The 21,438-nt window shown below is 39.8% G+C and overlaps 1 protein-coding gene across 2 annotated transcripts; it reads right to left on the reverse strand.

Annotated features, from left to right (window-relative positions):
- Positions 1-1,184: 1,184 nt before the first annotated feature.
- Positions 1,185-18,877, reverse strand: scinlb (scinderin like b). 2 transcript variants are annotated; one of them, XM_037786410.1, is made up of 17 exons: positions 18,727-18,877; positions 15,792-15,979; positions 14,349-14,503; positions 11,332-11,493; positions 10,453-10,602; positions 9,850-9,939; positions 8,615-8,747; positions 8,303-8,391; positions 7,980-8,195; positions 7,755-7,885; positions 7,515-7,605; positions 5,662-5,832; positions 5,394-5,568; positions 3,750-3,865; positions 3,532-3,609; positions 3,347-3,407; positions 1,185-1,932 (listed from the first exon to the last, which is right to left on the reverse strand). In XM_037786410.1, exons 2-17 carry the CDS (start codon positions 15,970-15,972, stop codon positions 1,769-1,771), a joined length of 2,163 nt encoding a protein of 720 aa, XP_037642338.1. In that variant the 5' UTR covers positions 15,973-15,979; positions 18,727-18,877; the 3' UTR covers positions 1,185-1,768. The 2 variants fall into 2 exon arrangements, with proteins under 2 accessions (XP_037642338.1, XP_037642337.1); XM_037786409.1 differs by having other exon boundaries at positions 9,841-9,939.
- Between the last annotated feature and the right edge of the window lie 2,561 nt (positions 18,878-21,438).

The raw sequence follows: 21,438 nt of genomic DNA on the forward strand, positions 1-21,438 counted from the left end.
CTCTGGCCAAAACTAGCTACAGAAATATCTAAAATCTAGCTGTTCAACATCTAGATTGCTCTATAAAATCATGAATACTTCTTATAACCAGTCTGCCTTTATTAATAATAATAAAACATTCAATTCATTCAAGACTTGAAAAAATCTGAACCTATCCTTTAAGCAACCCTGCGGTTCTCCAGGTAAATGCTTTTACTGTGAAGCAGCAGAAGTAGAAACATTGGCTTTTTAGCTGTAATTTAATAGCACTGCTATTGTTGTAAGAGAGCCAGCAGTTATCAGTGAGACTCATGTCAGATAAAATTAATTACACTTGCGAACATAAATGCATAGTTTCCTGTAAATCCCATACACAATTTTATCCAAAAGTGGACTATGCCTTACCGCCGCAGCCTGCGTTCAAATACAACACTTTGCTGCATATTGTCCCCTCTCTCCTTTGAATAATTTGACCTACTTATGTGAAAGAACAACAGCAGAAATGTATTAGAAATATATTAGACATGTATTAAACATATTTGCAGATTCTAAGCGTTATAGATTTGTTTGATTAGAACGTAATCTATGAACTACTGTAGATTTAAAAATTGTAATATTATTCGTTGTACTATGAAGCCTTTTGTAAAAAAAAAAAAAAAAATTATATCATGATCATTTAAATGAATGAATCTGAAAACTTTTCACAGACAACCCTGGCAGAATGCCACGGACCCTACTTTGAGAATCACTGTAGTAAATGATTAAAATGCTTGTTTAGCTATCCTTTAATAACAGTTCTTTCATTCACTCGTAGGATGGGCTTTCCACTGTAATATGCATATACTGTATTTAGACTGCATATTACACATCGTCTCAATTCACAGTATCATGGCAGGATATAGAGATTTACATGCAGGTTGTAATGCCGTCTGCTGTGTCTGTGCATCCTGAAGGACATCAGCACAGCTGTGAAGCGAGCTTTCATGTCTTCTTCCTACTTAGACAGATGCTGCGAGCTGCAACCAGATCCCATTCTCTCTTCCCCGAGAGAGAAACTTAGTGAGAGAGCCGGCTGATAAACCTTCTGACATGTTTCTGTACGTTTTATTCAAATTATAAATGCTGGAGGAGGTGCAGAATGTGGACATTTCATAGGATTAATCAGATATTTTAGCCTTGAAAAACGTTCAAATAGAAAACACAGGTTTGAAATACTGGGAGTTTTATTTAAAAGCCATCCATTTGAGCATTTCAGGGTCAAGTAATAAAAACAAACAGACACGCGCACATACCGCTGTACACCTTTTAAAATTCACAAGCAAAGAATATGATAAAAAAATGCAGCATGCATTGTCTAGTAAGTGTACAATATTCCTAAAACAAAACCCATGTAGACACGGCGTAGCAATGGAGTAAACTAGTTCTGTCTGGCATTATGAAGACTGTGAAGACAGACAGAAAGGAAAAGCATGATGGTGCAGAGAGGAACACAGGATATGTCTAAAATGGCTTCATTTCCTATTTTTTCTATAGGCGACAAGCTGTTGGATGCAACAGATCAATAAACCACTTCTATCAATTAAAGACTACAGGAAGTCATCTGACCACTGATGTGATGCATTCCTGTTTATAAAGTCTGATGTGCTGCATACCGTGAGGCTTGAGGCAGCCATTCAACCTGATAAAACAGTGAGAACATTGGTTTTGGCACTTAGGAACTGGAGTTAAGATAAACAAAAATAGGCAATAGCAGGACAGCTAAGGAGTCAGACTGGTAGAGAGAGAGCCTTTAGCTGAAACGGGCACGGATTCTGTCCATTGGATCCACCTCCCACATCTTGGGATCCCAGGCCTGGAACCAGCCAGTGAAGGTCGGAGGCTCTGCTCCCTGTTTGATGGTGGTGATGGGCAGTCCACTGCGACCAGACGGGTCACAGTCCACGTAATCTTTTGCTGCGCGACAAGAAGTAGATATAAGGAAGGATAGACACGGAGACAGAAAGTGAGAATATGTAAAAGTCTAACAGCAAAACTTTGCAGACTTTAAATACAGATTAATACAGATATGAATTAGCCCAAAGACGCTAAAAAGCTACGCAGAGCTGAGGAGAACTACAGTCAGGAGATTCTCTGTGAGTTCATCACTATGAGCGACACCTTTCACATTATACATTTTTTTTTCCCATTGTTATTATACAAATATGGTTACACTTCATTTTACAGGTTTCAGGGTAATTAGGTGATAATTAGCAAGTAACCTATTTGAAATTTCTTTGGAATTACTGACAAATTACCCCAATATTTACCTAAAAAATTATCGAAAATTACTTTATTATAAACATTATTTAATATATATATGCTCTCCCCTGCCTTTCCTGTCTGTCTCTTTCACAAATCTAATTTAAAAATGTAATACTTATTGGAGGTGAGCTCATTGTTTATAAGTCACACTTAATTATAATACTAATTTAAAAGGATTATTCTACTTTCCATAAAATCAATGTGCCATGTTTGTGTTTAAGAATAATTTGTGGTAACACTTCATTTTACAGGTCCGCAAATTTCATGGTAATTAGGTGATAATTAGCAAGTAACCTATTTGAAATTTCTTTGGAATTACTGCCAAATTACCCCAATATTTACTTCAAAATTGATCAAAAATGACTTTGTTTTGCTGTCTTGACTTGGGACTTGACTCTGGACTTTTATTATTATTATTATTTTATATCTATTATAAACATTATTTAATAATTATATTCCGCTATTTCCCAATAAGCAGTACAAAAATAGCTGGTAATTTATTTAATACATTTCCAGGAAAACAATACAAAGTTAATTGATATGCTTTATTTCCATGTCTGCTAGTAAATAGATACAATTTTGGAAATAACTTGTTTGAAATTTCTTAAAAAATCCCCTGAATCATTACATTAGCTACCAGGTTGTGTAGACAATAAGTTACACAATGGTGAGATTTGTGCCTGATCAGAAGTGTCTTCTATTAGTTTAGGTTTTCCACCTCCGATGAAGAGCAGCGAACAGCCGCTTCTCAAGCCTAAGGACCCTATTTTAACCATTATATGCTATTTCAGCATACAATTATTAAATAATGTTTATAATAAAGTAATTTTCGATACATTTTGAGGTAAATATTGGGATGATTTGGCAGTAGTTCCAAATAAATTTCAAACAGGTCACTTGCTAATTATCACCTAACTACCATGAAATTTGCGGACCTGTAAAATGAAGTGTTACCCTTTAATTAAACCTCGAGTCTACAGTGCTTTCTGGAAGCAAGTATCTGACGTAAGACACGTAGGATCTGTGTGGAACATTTGTTTCTTCCTTTAGGGTTCATGCTACAAACCTATTTTGGGAGCTCCGGTCTTTTCCTCTTTATTAGCCTCGTTGCCGACCCAAAGGAAGATCTACAGGGAAGAGAAACACACTCAGTCACTCAAATAGTCTCCAGCTACGCAGAGTTTTAAGAGTATGTATGCCTCCATGTAATGTGTGGAGTCTCTAATGGTGATGATAAAGAGCTCATCTTACCTGGTCCCAGGTATCCAGGAGCATGACATCATCAGTGGCCAGTTCTGCCTGAGTGAAGTCCCCTGGTACTTCTTCAACCTGATGGACACAGCAGAAGAAAACTCAGACTGTAGATTTACACAATATTAAGATTACTGTGTTGACAAGGTAAACCAAATAAAATGTTCTACATCTTTCTGTAATAACAAAAACAAATTGTGCTCTTTCATTTCACTCACACTGAGTCTTCCAGTTTTGTTGGAGCAGCCGAACAGACGTGGGGGTTTGACCGTGTTCTGCAGACTCTTGGAGGTCTGATAAGCCTTCTTGCCACCGAGAGCAGACCAGAAATCAGCTGGGAGAGAAGAAAATACAATATCCATCAGCTCCAATTAGTTTGTCCTATATTTGGTGTTTTTTCTTTTGTTGGAACAGGAAGTGAATCACGTCCTCCACCGAAGAATGATGCCGCTGCTTTTTGGGCCAGTCAGTGATTTTTAGACGCATGACTCAGACGCAGTTAGGACCTTTCAAGTCTAATACTTCATTAGGACATTTTTTAACAACAAAACAGAGTTGAGCTGCTTTTATGTGAACAAGTAGACCAACGACTTAGATAAAGTATAGACTGTATATAAGAAGTGGAAATAGTTACCATGACGTCACCCATTGGTTTGTGGACTGTCGCCATCTGGGTTTTTTGCAACCAGAAGTGACGGAGGAGCTAATGTTGTGTTCCATTTGAACTGGGAAGTCAGAATTTCCAAGTTCCCAGTCTGAAATTTCAACTGGAACGCCCCCTGAAGTCGGATTTCCAACTCGGAAAGTCGGACGAACCTCACCCCGACCTCAATATCCAACATGGTTGCGCCGTGCATCAACAGTAAAAACAGTTGTTGTAAATACTGTTTATTAGCACTTCTGTCTTATTTGTGTCTCATTAAATCAGTCGTACACACAGTACTTCTATCTGTGGACTTGTTGCAACGGTGTTTGTATGCGCAAAATACCGGCGTAATGCATTATAATCAACTAGTATTGCTAATAATGGCTAACCTGGCGCGAGCAAACCCCATTAAATTTTCTGACGTGTTGTACTGGAATGCCGTCAACTCTGGTGTGACGTCATTCCCAGTTGCAACATCTGATTTCCGAGATATATGGAACGCAGCATAAGTACAACCGAACGCTGAATAAAGTAATTTCTAGGCAACCAAAAAAGGTAATAATTAACTTTAATGAACTGAATACACACTGTGAAGTCGAAAACAGGGACAACTCCCAGACCGGACAACGCCATGGTAGTGACCTGTCAATCACAAGGTAGCCACGCCCCAAAGTATATCCTGCTTTATGGTCTATTTGACTCTAAATGGGACCATCATTTACTAAATGAACATCATGCTGTATTGAAGAAGACTTGAAACTAGCGATTGAGAACATAAACTTATATTTACAATGTTTACTGAGGTAATAAATCAAGTGAGAAGTAGGCTCATTTTCTCATAGACTTCTATACAATCAGACTTCTTTTTGCAACCAGAGGAGTCGCCCCCTGCTGGCTATTAGAAAGAATGTAAGGTTAAGGCACTTCTGCATTGGCTTCACTTTTCAGACCCGGAGGTTTTCCACTGGTTAGAATTGATTTACATATAGCTTTTGACTTTAAACTACTGCACAGACATTAGACTACTGAGTATAATGATGATGCATTCTCCCTCCGTAATTGTCAAAATCAGACGCCCTAAAGTATCCTCCTAGAGCAGATAAATAAAGCTAAAGGCATCCTGACCGATCATCCCCCAGTTTATTTTCATGGGGGATAAGTATTAAGTAACAACCTCTTATAACATACAATATATTGGTCCTCAGAGGACACCCACCTGGCTCCTTGCCCTCTGCCACCTGGCTGGGACTGCCACCCAGGCTGCCCACCACATGCTTGGCAGCCTCCATCTCCTCGTCACTGGCACCCACGCCCCGCCACACAAACAAGGCGCTCTGGGACTTCAGGACAAACACGTCGTTGGTGTTCAGACTGGACGCAGAGACCTCGACCTGAGGGAGACGCATGTAGACAGGTAAGAGGTGGAAAATCGAGGATGTGACAACAACACAACGTCTTCATGTGCTGCCTGGCAGACGGCTAACCTCCACGGCCCGGGTGGCGCCGGATGAGCTCTGGCGGATGTGGAAGAGGCGAGTGTTGCCAGTTTGCGACTGTCCACCTTTGCGTGACGTTCCCCCGATGTGGATGATCATGGGTTTGCCCTGGAACAGGCTCATCAGGTGTGGAGGCTCCTGGCCCTGAGTCACTCTCACCTAGGGATGATAAAAATTATTCACCATGAAGGTTGAATAGAAATATTGTATTTCAGCATATCCAGTAATATCAACAGTCTGTATGTCTAACTAACAGGAAGCATATATGAAGATTTAAAGGACCAGGCCAATATGTTTACAAATGTATACTTTACATTTTTTTGCTGACTATTATTGAATGCATTTGCTTCCTTTTCAGCAGCCTTTGGTTTCCATTCATTTCTGTGTAATCTGAAATTAGCGTGAAGTTTTGTCAATGCAACATTATCACTGTCTGCAAGCTAGTGCAGTTAAAGAAAACACTTATATCAAAAATCCAAACAAAAATTGACATAAAGTAATGCAGACTTGATGACTGTGATGCATTACACAACTTTCCATACAGTATCATACACATAAAGAAATACAGAAATCAATCAAGTGCATTCAATTTCTCTCAAGCACAGCCGTTGGTCCACAAACTGTGATTTCAACTACATGTACTTTGTAGGAAATGGACTAATATACAAAACCACCTTTACGCTATTTTAAGGAAATAAATTTATAAAATAAGACATGTCTGAAACTGTTTGATGTCGTCATAATCAGCGAGGCTTTGCCTTTTAATAATCACTGACCAAGGGTCAAGACTATGTTTTGATGCCAACATCACTGGGATAGTACGACGGAGTATTAGGGCCACATTGAGGGAAAAAAAGAATCGGAGATTTCGAGAATAAAGTCATAATATTACGAGTAAAAAGTTGTGATTTAATGAGAATAAAGTCATACTATTTAAAAAAAAAAAAAAAAGTCGGAATATTACGAGAATAAAGTCATAACTTTACTTAACTAAACTTCTGATTTCAGTTTTTTTTCTCTTAAACTTATGACTTTATTCTCGAAATCTAAATTATTATTTTTTTTCTCAATGTCGCCCTAATACTCCATCGTAGGATAGAGAGTATCAACAATAAAATATATAATAAAAACATTTTTAGTACACATATTTTAGTAGGTGATGTGGCAGCACTTAACTGTTGTTATGACTATGAAGATGTTGTAAATCCTGAAATGATTGTGTGGTATGTATACAGTAGAAGTGCACTAGTTTGAGTATCAAAATATGAACAATACAGCGACACTGCCCTCTGCTGGTTGGTTGTTTGTCATGGCAGAAGAGTGAAGTTATTACTGTGATTGTTGATCTTGGTCAGTTGTACTTAATTCTTTGTAATAATTTGGTTTAATAGATTTGAGAAGCTGAACCCTCATTAGCCCTAAAGGTTAGTTTTTCCACAGCGCTGTTATGGTGAGGGAGACAGGTTAAAATATAAACTATACTATAAAACAACTATGTACAAGTTCTGCACAAAGTTTAATGAGCTAATTAATAAGAAGGTAAACGTTATATGTTAGTGGCTGTAACTTCTTACTCAACTTCCACAATCCTCTTGTTATATTCAGAGAAGTTGAGCAACTGTACCTTTGTCTATTCATGTCAGCTTCTAAAAAAAAAAAAACTGCTAACATAATTACTGCTGACACTAAATGCATCCCTTTTATTATTCCTTTCACGATCTTGAGTAACAGCTAAGTCTGGTGTTTATTTTGTCAAATATTGGGGATTACTATGGGACTGTTCAGAATGAGAACATGTTTTTACACGTGCTGTAGAGGTGAGCGGTGCGTTAAACTCTAACCTGAACCGGGGATCCTCCCATTGAGTCATCCAGCTTCACTGTGAGGAACGCCGAAGCTGCCAGTTCATCCTGTGTGCACTTCAGCCCCTGCCTGACACAGTAACACACACAGTCTGAGTACAATCAGGTCAGTAATTTACTGGTGTGTGTGTGTGTGGTTATAGACTGGGTGGGGTAATGTGTCATACTCTATTACACAAATTATACGTGTTTATATGGATCTTTTTTCTTTTTACCCACCAGGTGTAAATGATGTGTTGCTCGCGGCCTCCCAGTCTGTAGCTGTAGAGGATGAGGTAACAGTCTCCACCGTAGAAGTGACCGTAGTTGGAAGGATCCACGGGCACCTTGTCACCCTCAACACGCCAAATCTGAAAGCCAGACCACAAACTGTTTTTCCCAACCTCACCACACTACTTTTATCTAGGTCTTTTTTTTCTTCTTTTTTTTTAAACACACTCGTACCTGGACCTTGCCCTGGCCATCATCCACCATGCCGTGCTGGGCTGCCATGGCCTTGTTGGAGTGCAGGGAGCTGGCATCGAAGGGCACCTGCTCCACTCTGGCTATGCTGCCGATGGTGTAGGCCTTACTGGGGCCTGTGGTCTGGTTTTTGTCCTGCCAATCACTGAAGAACTGCTTAAACATGGTCGTCTCAGCTCCCGCAGGAAGTACTTGGATCTGTAAGGGAAAGAGGTCACAGAGGGGTTTTTAAAAATGTCTGGTAATTACGTGAAAACAAGATGCTTTTTGTTTTTTTGAGTGTTTATGCAGATGTCAGCGTTTACCTGTGTCTTATTGGAGTATCCCTTGTCTTTGATGAACTGCTGGCCCGCTGACATGGCTGCTTTACGCTCTGCCATGTTGGCCTTGGGACCTGGTTGGAGTCAGATAAGACACGACATGATGAGAAGGCCATAATTCTCAAAAACATGGTGCAAGTTGACTCTCCCTTTAAGAGAGAGAATCTATGTAATAAACTACCTAGTGAATATTGTTTTTCAAGTAGAATTTCTGCAGAAAACAACAGTGGTGAGGACAGCGAAGAACGCTACTGCTCATTTTCTGCCGTGTTATTGAGTCTGTAATGCTGTCGTCACCTTTCCAAACAAAGATGTTCTTGTCCACCCCGTTGTCCAGGATGTAGCACTCCTCGAGAGACAACATGGCCTGTTTGAAGGGACTGGACGGAGCCACGGACGACACCTTCATGGCGCCAGAGGCATCAGAGATCTACGACGTAGAGGGACAGCATCAGCTACCAGCTCGGTTCTCAAAGTGTCAGTTCTTCAACAGCCTCAAAACATCTTCATTTGTTACAATATTCAAACTTATTTTTTCGGAAATGCATATTTTTAAGGTCCTATTTTGTTATTGTAGAATGTAGACATGTGTTTCCTAAACATTTTTTCTGGGGACCCACTTTATAAAAATGACAAACCATTGTGACCCAATTCACAACAGGCGTTTATCTTTAAATCGTGAGCAAATTTGTGCGTAAATGAACCATTTTTACCGCCATTTCCGCATCACCTTATATTATCTTGAATAGGTAAACCAGTCATTTCGAAGAGATATACGTTTGATAAATCCCAACTTTGTTTTATGCATGTGTTATTGAAAATATATACACATGATAAATGAGAATAAGAGTTAACAGTTTTTTTCCCTCTCATCAGTAAAACAAACAGAATGTACGCTAGCTTTTTTTATACATTCAATGCTATAATTAGGCTACAATTGTCAGAACAATACGAACATTCGGGGTCCCTCATGTGGCTCAAAGGTGTACTGCATATATAAATGTTAAATTAAAAAATTACAGGAGAAATTCTGCAAATGTACTTGGCGACCCTGATAAAAATCTCCTGCGACCCACCTGCGGGTCCCGACCCAGTCTTTGGGAATGACTGGTGTAGTTTTATCATATGAGCTACATACATATTTATGTTATGCAGTCCTCAAATAAATAATTCAAATATGCGGACATCTTTGCAATTCATTTGGACTTGATCCCAGCTATCATATCCAAGTTTTGTTCTTCAAATCAGCACCACGAGAATGCAGCACAATCTTTCCACAATTATCAGATTATATTACAAATCCCGCTTTAGTGAAACATCCTTTCACAGTGTGAGTTATACAATCTTATTTGCCACCCAGAAATCAAAGTCTCTCTTTCTCTCTCTCTTTCTCTCTCATGCATATATATATATATTTATATATATAAATTATATATAGATATATATATACACATTATATATACTGTATATATACAGTATATATAATGCAGTAAATGAGTGTAATTTAACTGGCTGTCACTTACGTCACTCACCATGTAGAGGGCACCCTTCTTCTTGTTGGAGATGTCCACCTTTTCATCATCCGCAGTCGAGGGTGCGATGGTGGGTTTGGGCCCCAGAGCCTACACAACCACAGGAATGGATCATTGTTCTCCTCTTTATGTCTCCTAATTATCACTTGTGCTCCAAGAAACAACAAAATGTTTTTATACGCAGACAAAGACACGACAAATTGTCAGATAGTGATTTGTTTTGTAGACTACGTTCTATAACTTTTTCTCAGATTAAAAAAAGATGTTGTTGAATTTAAAGTATATTCTGTGAACCACCCCCCTCCTCTCTCTCTCTCTCTCTCTCTCTCTCTTTAGGCCTCTGTGGAGTTTACCCTCCTCTCTTGTTGTAAAGGAAGTGTTTACAATGCCGCCTTGGCACACAGTTGGCATATGAGCAGCGCATTACAAAGGACAGCATTGTGTCCACTCGTTCCCACGCTGACTAAACACATCAAAAACACGTATAGCTTCTGCTCACGAGAAGTGATAACCTTTGGGGTGAAAGCTTCGGTGTGTGTGTGTGGCTGAGATTCACCAGGAGAGGAATGTGTGTGTGTGTGGACATGAAATTGTGTGTGTCACCTCTATGATTGCCGCCGGCTCTTCCCCCTCCTCCACCATGTGCAGTTTGGCTCTGCCGTTTCTCTCATTATCTCTGATGTCGATGCCGACACCGGAGGCCTTCAGCCTCTCGAAGCGGTTACACTCGCTGCCGCACCACTGATAGACGTCCTGCAGGAGAGGAAAAAAGACAGGACATGGATGATAAAGTTATAATCCTTAATAGATTTAGATTTCAGTTCCGGTAACAGTAAGTTTGGTTTAGTACTCTCAGAACTTCATATTCAAGAGAAGAGCAACTGATGCATCTGTTTTCAGGGCAGCCAAACCAACTTGGTTTGTTTTAATGACGAAGAAACTCATTATTTGTCCTCAGTGTCGGTATCAACAAAAAACTAGAACAAAACGGAGATTTGCATATAAGAAACAATGTCCAGGGTTGACTGCTGTGGTGAAAAAACACGTTAACATTTTGACCAGTACGGCTCACACGATGACAAAACTACTTTTCATTTTGGTGGCCAATTTATTGACACAATAACTAAGTTTTGAAGCATGAATGAAATGTTTTGGGTGAGTTACTACATTTTGCAGACATGCAGTAGAGTTGTGATGTCCAATAAAACAGTTGTGACAATTACACTTACAGTTTAGAGAAAGTTAAGACTGTTTCAAAAAATTAGACAAAGCGATTGAGAAAAACTGTAAGAATCAAGTTGCAAGACTTTCAGAGTAAACAAATGTATTACAGTGTAGATATATGAAAGTATAGTACGTGAGCTATGTCATTACTACTATGACAGACACAATAAGTATATAGATAGATAGATGGATGGATGGATGGATGGATAGATAGATAGATAGATAGATAGATAGATAGATAGATAAAACCCAGCTCACCTTGCCCAGGTCAACAATGAAGCAGTCTCCCTTGTTGAAGCTGGCCCAGGACATATCCACCTCTGTTGCTCTGATGGCCCTCCGACCCTTGATATGCAGCAGGCGCTTCACGTTCATGTCGTTGGTCACCACATGCTGGAAACCTGAGGCCACGCCCCCTCGCTGTGAGAGAAAAATAACAATTTCAGTGAGGTTATATAAAGGGAAAATTTTCCGAAAACCTCAACTACATTTGACATGTGTACATAAACACAGTTAACGGAAGAAAAACGGCACAAATCTTACATCATGTGCACAATTTTGGTTTACAACCACCACATGTACCAAATAAGAAGTCTGAGGCAGGATGTGAGGAGACAGATGATTTCATAAGAGCTCAACATTTACTGCACAGTGAGGGTAAAATGAGTTCAACACAACACCGTAAAAAACCTCAATAGGCAAAAGGGCTGTAAATTGTGCTGCCAAATAATGAGATTACCATGTGCTATAAATCACAGCTAACAAAGCTAATAAACCTTATCGAATGGGGGGGGGGAATGAAAGTAACATGATGCCTGCTTCTGGAGAGGAGGATCATGTCTGTTCTGTGAAACAGTGGTGTACCTGGGAGGCAGGATTGTCTCGTAATGTGCCGTCCTTAGTGAAGCCATTAAACAAAACAGGTATTTACAAGGCATGCAAATGAATCACTGCAAATGAGCAACAGACACATTGGAGAAAAAGCAATGTGACTGCTTTGATAGTTTGTTTTTAACATGTAGAAATGTACAAATACAAAGAGGGACGTTGTTTTTAAAATGTCTGTTGAGGGCTTAGCATTTACCCACAAAGAGCACAGAGTCTTGTCAGCATTTGGAGGAGTGGGTTCCTCAAAATGGAAACCACAGTCACGCTGTTCATCTTTCTCAAGAGAGAGGCAGTAAAACTTTCCATGGCAACAATGCCGGGCTCTGTTTATTCTAATGGCAGGATTGTTTCCTAACAGTGGAGTTACCAAAACTATGAAGAGATAATGAGGTTTGGTTCTGTGTCTCGCTCTCTTTCTGAAGAACACTGTGTGAGTGTGTCTGAACTTTGTTTCTGCACATATGCAGAGCAGAGTTTTCCATCCTCCCAGCATTTGCAAAAAGCAGTAAACAAGACTTTGGGCTAATTATATCCAACTAGAGCCAGAAGGAGGTTTGGATGGTTTTCATGGCAATGGGAAACAGATGGCTGGTTAAAAAAGTGGCCTCGCTTGTTGTCTTTCAAAAATGTCCTCCTTTGAACAGGGTGGTTGCCTCGGTGACAGTCAGTCAGCCGGGCGGACACACCCTGCCTGGCATATATATATATATATATATATATATATGCTGTGATTCCATTCACAGACTACTTTGTACTGTATTTGTGCCGTTAAATGCATGGTGTATTCTCTTTCAAGGTAACATAAAATGGTCCAAGAAGGAAGGCACAAGTTTCTGATTTGATACCACAGGAGATCCTTTCTTAACTAGGTGATAGAGAGAGAGAGAGAGAGAGAGAGAGAGAGAGAGAGAAACGTGAATGTTGTGTTTCCTCTGAACTTCAGACTCATCAGCTTCACTGTTTGACAAAGTTCATGGGATGCTGACAATCATTAAACCCTCTGTAGGTATATTTAGGCCAGAGAGTCCTGAGACAGATTTTTGTTGTTTATTTTATCATCATAACTTTCACTGTTTGTGCTGTAAGAAATTATACTGTAACCTCTTTATTGCTCACTTTATATTTTATAGCTTGTGTTTTTAAACTGTAGACTGAAAACACCATAGAAACATTGCCTTAAAGTTGACTTATTTATGCAGACATTAACCTAGAGCAATGGTGCAACCCTTTTTTATTGTAAATCTTTAATACACAGCAATGTCTACAGTACTTGTGACCAAACTCTATAGGGGCTGCAACTAACGATTATTTTCATTGTCGTTAATCCTTCTATTATTTTTCCGATTAATCGATTAGTTGTTTGGTCGATAAAATGGTGAAAAATGTTGATCAGTGTTTCCCAAAGCCCAAGATGACGTCCTCAAATGTCTTGTTTTGTCCACAACTCAAAGATATTCAGTTTACTGTCATAGAGGAGTAAATAAACCAGAAAATATTCACATTTAAGAAGCTGAATCAGAGAATTTGATTATTTTTTCTTAAAGAATTCCTCACAACAATTAATCAATTATCAAAATAGTTGACGATTAATTTAATAGTTGACAAGAAGTCGATTAATTGTTGCAGCTCTAGACCACATGGTGCATCTGTATGAATTCTGAGCAGTTCACAAACACTTTTCTTTGAATCATTTTTATAGGCCTAAAGAGGTAAAACCAGTGGGCTACCTCCGGGGTCTGAGAAGTGAAGCCCAATGCTGAAGTGCCTTAAACTTGCATTCTTTCTAACAGCCAGTAGGGGGCGACTCCTCTGGTTGCAAAAAGAAGTCTGATTGTGTAGAAGTTTATGAGAAAATGAGCCTACTTCTCACTTGATTTATTACCTCAGTAAACATTGTAAACACGAGTTTATGGTCTCAATCACTAGTTTCAAGTCTTCTTCAATACAGCATGATGTTCATTTAGTAAATTATGGTCCCATTTAGAGTCAAATAGAACATAAAGCAGGGTATGATTTAGGGCGTGGCTACCTTGTGATTGACAGGTCGCTACCACGGCGTCTGGGAGTTGTCCGTGTTTTCATCTTACAACTTTAACCCTTTCACAGTGAGTTTTCAGTACATGAAAGTTAATTGTAACACTTTGGTTGCCTGAAAATGTCTTATTCGGTGTTCGGTTGTACTTCGTATCACTTCTGGTTGCAAAAAACCAAGATGGCGACGGCCAAATGCCAAACTCGAGGCTTCAAAATGACTATTTCCACTTCTTATATACAGTCTATGGGTAAAACTGTAAAGTATTTCAAAAGAAATAAGACTTGAGACACTTTTCATTCAGAAAGCAACCCCACCCGTCTGAACTTGTCTCTGCCGTACAGTGAATCCTCACCTGGTACTTGAGTCCTGACTTGAAGTACCCCAAGAAGGTGTTGGATTCACAGTTCTGCTGCTCCCTGTACTGCACAGGCCCGCCACCCAGGAAGTCATCCAGCTGTGTGGAAAAGATGGCAACCGCTCCACTCTCATCCTGCGAACACTCGTCCCCTGAAGGGAAAGACATTTGTAGTCAAACTAGTCTTTTTGCGTGTTCTTTTCACACTCTAATTGCATCACATGGATGCTCAAGGGTCGAGTTTTCTCACAAAAACATTCGGTTATTTTACATTAGCAGAGAAAACTGCAGCACTTAAGTTTTGAGCGGGGACCTTATGGGACCTCTGAGTCAGGACTGGAGGCTTTGAATCACATCAACCACATTTGCAGCAGAGCCGTCGCTTAGCATCCTGCTATTACTGTCAGATGGCACACAACAGGGGTAAAACTATTCCATGATTCTACATGACTAACATTGACCTAGACAGAGGGATTAATTAAGTTCTCATGTTATTTAACTACTTCAACGTCTGACAGAACTAAAACGTGCGCTGGCGCTGGAGGGGATGAGTTGGCAGGGAACACAACAAACATGCAGGGACTGGTCTCTTGAGGCCTCCGGGGATATTCCAGAAGAGAGTTATGCAGCGGTTTTGTTTAAGTCTCTGTTATTGTTATGTAACTAACAATGTACAGAGCGTGAGAACACTTTGCCTTCAATTTAGGATTTTAAATTTGTTGATGTCAATGTTCGCTCTGGGAGAGCAGACGGCGAAGAGAGAGAGAGCTGCGTGGCGAGGAGGAATTTCACAAGCCGGTCTGTCTGACTTTTAGAGAAGAAGATTTCAGCGACTCACTGAGCAGAGGATGTTTCAGCAGTGAGATCAGATACTTGATCTTATCTATAGTCACTTCAGCTATAGTGTGGTAACACCATATGAGTGTCTATCGCTCTGTTAGTCTCATAATACCTCAAGCTTTTTTTAGTGTATTTGTATGCTTTTGGGCTTTGGGGACAGTTCCTTTTTAAACTGTTAACATATTACTTTAGTTTGTAACTGATTTCAAGAAGGAAGTGATTACAATGCTGTACCTTTGCACACTTCAAGATTCAATACATTATGGTTATTTAAACTATTTGCTTTGGTGAGCTCACATTATACAAAGCAGAAGCCTCAGGGCATCATATAACCAATCAGGGAAATAAGGAAACTGTGAAATCACAATTGTTAGACACAATCAGGGGGGCCAAGCGATTGCATTTTGGGAACACGTTGCAGTAAAATGGCTTCTGCTACCTAGTGTGCTAGTGATTATTTCTCAAAAAGGCAATGCAACAGTGTTCCTGTTGTGAAAACAGCATGACAACATCTTTTTTATAAAGCAAGATAAACAGCACACAGATATGTAACATGATGCCCTGTTCTGAAGGTGCACAATATGTATCCATGTGTCTTACCCAGCCACATGTGTATGTTGTATGAAGGAGCCGCGGTGGTGAAGAGCAGCAGGTAGGCGTCCCCGGTGAAGAAGCTGCCATGCAGCGCTTTGGGAACCGGCTTCAGGTCCAGGTTCTCGATACGCCACACCTGCAGCCCCGGCTGCTTTCCGGCACCCACGAACTCCTTATGGGAAACCATGATGGCTCTGGGAGGAAGAGGGAGATGGAGAAAGAGGGAGGAGGAAGAGAGTAAATATGGAGATGCGGGAGGCCAAGAGAGAGACGGAGGAGTGATTTTAATAGTTTTGCCTTGCAAAACCAAGCCTGAGGACACAGAGGAAGACAAAGAAATGAACACATCAAGAAAATGTGAGGAAGTTGTTTTTTGGTGTCATCATGTGTTTCTTGAATGCTCCTGCAGAGGTGTAGATAGCAGCTGAGAGAGACGAACCCACAGCGGGTTTAAATATAGGCTATGTGTTCAGTTGACAGGAGGCCTCTTACCGTATTTGGGCGTTCAGTGTATAGACTAAACTAGATTAACTAGTTCCTAAACCTGTATTTAGTCATGCATTGCTGCCGTCAAATCAGTCAATTGTTCACATGCAGTCGTTGGAGTGATTTTCTCACATGACGTGCATCTGACATTTGAATCTGACAGGTGAAAATTCACTCTTCTCCGTATTTAGTTTTAACATAATCTGAAGGATAAAATGGGTTGGGGAAATTCTCCAACTTGTTGTGGCAGTAAAATCCACTGGAAATTCTCAAAAACGTATCGCAGCAAAGCCTAAAACAAGGCTGAATATTCATGAAAATGTTGAGATTTTGAGAGTTGCTTTGTCCTTTACCCTCTTGGATTCTATTCATTTAAAAGTCCTGTATAAATTGTCATGCAAGTGTCATAGAGAGAAGCTTTTCATAATTTCTTCACTTCTGAAAATAAAGCTTATAAAACCCATAACATTGTCTGAACTCAAGTAGGTTTTTAATAATGGAAACCTGATTGATGCAGGAACTTTGAACTATTATCAGTAGATGTTTAACCTGTAACTCATACTTCTGCCAGCAGGAAAGAGATAACAACTGTACAACACAGCATGACGTACATGAGCTAATTTCTTAACTCCCATATCTTGTGTTTTTATAGCATATACAGTATGTAGTGAAAACAAAACTTGATGTTATTGTGTTACTACTGCATGACTGCAGGCCGCTTCAAGAAATGAATCTTGTAAACTAACTGCTGAACTGTTCAGTATCACTGAATCTGGCATCCGGATTCAAAGGAAGTTACATTTAAACAGGACGTATTAAGCTTTTGTGCTTTTTCCCTTTCCTTAAGTGTGTTATATAGTTTTTTGAGCATGTAAAAGATCTGCAAAGTTACAAAGACCACACCAAAGAGAGATACTCTCCCCCACAGAAACACTGCTCCTGAACTGACTGAAACGTCTCGTGTCAAGTCCCGCCTTTTCTTTCCGTAACGTGGTGATGTCATCAAGTAACACATTTGCATAATACCATAGCAGTTAGTTTAGCACGCCCTCAAATAAAGCTAGTTAGAGCGGAGCGGAGTCCGAAGAGTTTGGTTCAATTAACCAATCAAAACAGAGTGGGCCGGCTGACCAATCAGAGCAGCCAATATGAGAAAGATAAAGCGTTTTTGAACATTAAAGCATGTAAACATGTTCGAGTAGAAATCCAAAATACAAGTATGCACCTGAAAATGAATATAATATGTCCTCTTTAAAATCAGTAAACTTCAGATCACGATGAGAGTGAGAGATTATGCAGCTTTACGTTTTTTCCCCGATTACACAAGAGCCAGATTACAAGTCGGCGTGGCAGCAGGATTATTGCTGCAGCGAGGCTGACGTCCACTGTGATGACACAACGTCCACTTCCTCACTTCTATCAGACACAGGTTTGACACCCCAGACTTTGATCCACCACTGAAACTACACCCTACACCTGCTCATTGTGCATGGTGTATTATTTACACTTAGATTTTAATTAAAGATTAAACCAACCAGAGATAATCCAAGCAGTCACACAAACATCACCACCACCACCTGAAGGAGCCATATTATTATTATGGTGGAGTTTGCTCAGCTGTGTGTTTAATGAGCGGCTCAGGTTTCAGCACAGAGAGAGAACACCCAGTGGACTTCCTGTAAGAGGCTGATCAATAAATGCTGCATCATGGAACAGACATTGAAATCACTTAGCATCCAATGGATGTTTACTGCAGCACTGTTATAATAATAACACCGGTGTGAAATAATACTGCAGGTCTGTGGGGATGACTGGTGCTGGGAAGAGAAGAGCATCCCTGATGAGTGACTTCATCTAATCTGCTGCTTTCTGCTGACTGGTCAGACTGGAGGAGGGGCTGATGGGAGGTTTCTCTCCTCTATGTAATAGGAGAAGTGCATCTTTAAAAAAATAAAATAGAACAGAAGCAATGATGCTTTCATATTAAGTAGGATTTTATTTACACTATGCAAAACTCCTTTTTTTCTTTTTTTTAGCATTACATAACATGAAAATCATCACTTCCTGCACTTCAGTCGCATGTTTTTGCACTCCGTTTTCACAAGATAATAACACTAGTATATTCCCCATAATAAGCAAAGCAATAGCCTGTGTTTACATAATAAATGGAAACCTTTTTGCTCCCTGTTTTTTTCGGGCAGCTTTGGCTGGCTGCTGTGACTCATAGGAGAGAAATGAACGGACACTTTCCACATCTGGAAAATCACTTCCAAACTTTACAACACGAGTAATAAAAACAAAAAAACATTATTAAATCAGTTAAGAAAGCGAGCTGAGCAAATCCTGCACGATTCATTAGAAAAAGAAAAAAAAAAGGCTTTTAAAATCAAAGTCCAGAAAGTCACTAAAAGGTGCATTCAATGTCAGTATGTCGACTGGAAGAAAGTGAACTCACAGTTTGCAGGATGAATCACACAAGAGAGAGGAGAAGAACCGTGGATAGAGGCTGTAGATGTGGGAGTGGGCTGAGAGTGGAGAGTCTTTATGTTTTAATGTGTTAGGCTAGAAGAGGAGGAGGAGGAAGAGGAGGAGGAGGAGGAGGGAGTGCTCAGGCTGTTCATGTCTGACAGAGGAGAGCCCTGATTGGTCCACAGCAGCAGCAGCAGCAGTGATAAAGATGAGAGAGGACCCTCAGAGAGGATTTCCCTCAAAGATGCATTTGTTGTTATAATTCAGGGTCACACTTTGCTTTTTAAAGTTTTTCCCTCTCAGTGTTGTGTGAACTTGACTCTTTGGTTATTTACTGTGCAGATTACAAAGTGTTCAGACAGGGAGGGGAGGGGACAAAGTCCATGAAGTCGTATTTCTCTTCATGAAGCAGCAGTTGAATCAACAGTGTGTCTGTTTGTCTTCAGCTCAGACGAGTCGTGTGACTGAAGAAATAACATTAAGGAACATGTGTCTCCTTTTTAATGTCCTGGTATGCACAACCAACAGGATTAATAAGGAAAAAAAAACATAGGAAACTGTGGCACCATATAGAAAACTAGTTTAGTCAAGATGAATGTTTTAATTTTAACGGTTTAAAGGTGACATATTATGCTCATTTTCAGGTTCATAGTTGTATTTTATGTTCCTACTAGAACATGTTGACATGCTGTAATGTTAAAAAAAATCTTTTATTTTTCTCATACTGTCTGCCTAAATATACCTGTATTTACCGTCTGTCTGAAACGCTTCGTTTTAGTGCATTTCAACGGAACTGCGTTGCTAGGCAACAGCTTGGGTCCATTTTTACTTCCTGTCAGCTGATGTCATTCACATATGGTGCCTTCAAATGAAACTTGTGAGCTTGTGTTTACAGCATGGGAAGATATTCTTGGTGTTCAAGTGGTTAAGTCGTGAGAACACCGCTGCTAAACAACAGCAGTATTACTTTCGGTGTCTAGAAGCCACAGAGGCTAACAATTTAGCAACCTAGCAAGTGGGTAACATAATGCAGTAAATGCAAAGACATAATGACAGAGGACAAAGATGAGGCCGTTGGGAATATCAACATTTTCCTCAGATCTATTATAAATTTACAAAGCAAAACAATATACAACTAAAATTACAACATATTAACTTATTACGCACCAAAAAATGTATTTCCATGGCCTCCGCCTTTTCTCACAACGTCAACAAACATGTCACAACTCATGAACTTGGAGCTTTCAGAAACTTTCCACTGACGAGGTCGTAAATACCACAAGAGGGGGGCGTTGATATGGACTCTTCTTGTAAACACGGTAAATACAACCCCATTTGAAGGCACCAATAGACTGCAACCGGAAATAAACTGGGGCACATTTAGAATGTTTACATTTAAAACAGTGAAATGGTCTAAATATTGTAAAGTTGTGACATCACAAAGTTACTGAAATCCTGACAGCTTGTTTCAAACGCGCAGTTTCTGAATACGGGCTTTGTGCATTTCTCCGTGGATTGAGCGTTTCGATACTTTCACAGTATTTATTTAGCACTTAAACCTGCTTTATAATTTAAAAAAAAGACTTTAAAATCTCACTTTTTACAATATGTGACCTCTAAAGATTTCTAAAACCCCCTCCAGCAGACATTAGACACCACAAATACCACTAACAGAGAATGCTAAATATTGACTTTGACGAGCACCGTCTCATTACATACAGACCAAACACATATTTACCATAGCTCAGCCCTTTGACACCACTCTGCACAGTAAACCTGCTCCGAAGCAAATCCCTGTTCAACCCTGAAGGCAATGCTCACACCCCGGTCACACCCAGTCCTCTACCTACTGTCTCTCCCTAGAGACGGCGTGTTTATTTGGACAGACTCCTCGCCTCGGAGGTGATGAGAAACATGGCTGTTTATACATCAATGTTAAGCAACACATCCTGCAGAAACAAAACCGTACACAGGCAGGAGCTTGGACGTAAAGCCACATAATTAAATGTCCCTACACAGAAAATCTGGTTCAACTGTCAGTGAATTTTCCAACTAAACAAGGACAGTTTTGCTCACAGAGGATTCAGATTATTCAGATCAAACCTGCATAATGGTACAATACAGTACAGGGCAACCAAACATGCTGCGGCTGCTGATGCTGATCAGAGCGGTTGTACATTTCGCAGTTTTAAAAGTAAGTCGGTTGGGATGATAAAGTGTTCTCTTTTTACTTTACTTCTCATTTCATCATTACAGTTTTGCGAAACAACTCTATAAAAAAGTTTGTCCATAATGCAAGCAGAAACAGGTCCCACTTCCTGTAGGTCATAGATGACTCTAACAGCTGGTCATCAGGCGATCACTCATCACAACCAAAAGCATGTGACATTTCCTCATTTATCTGATGTCTGTGTTCATGTGTTTGCGTGTCATAACCAAAATATTCAACTGAAGGAGCTGAATGGATCAGTAAAAAGAGGAAACATCTGTCTTCATGGTTTCCATTCCCGTGGGATCGATAGATTCTCAAATCTCATTGTTGAGTCTTCAAACGCAGAATTATTTTAGACCGGTTCACTTCCTCCATCCATATCTGCATGTAAATAAGTGTATTTCTTATAAAGCAGACCTTGAAACACCGCAGAAGTATAGAAGCGACACCATCCCTCTGAACTCATTTGTTTATCTGTGCACACGC

Source organism: Sebastes umbrosus, chromosome 12, assembly GCF_015220745.1.
Source record: "Sebastes umbrosus isolate fSebUmb1 chromosome 12, fSebUmb1.pri, whole genome shotgun sequence".
Taxonomy (NCBI): domain Eukaryota; kingdom Metazoa; phylum Chordata; class Actinopteri; order Perciformes; family Sebastidae; genus Sebastes; species Sebastes umbrosus.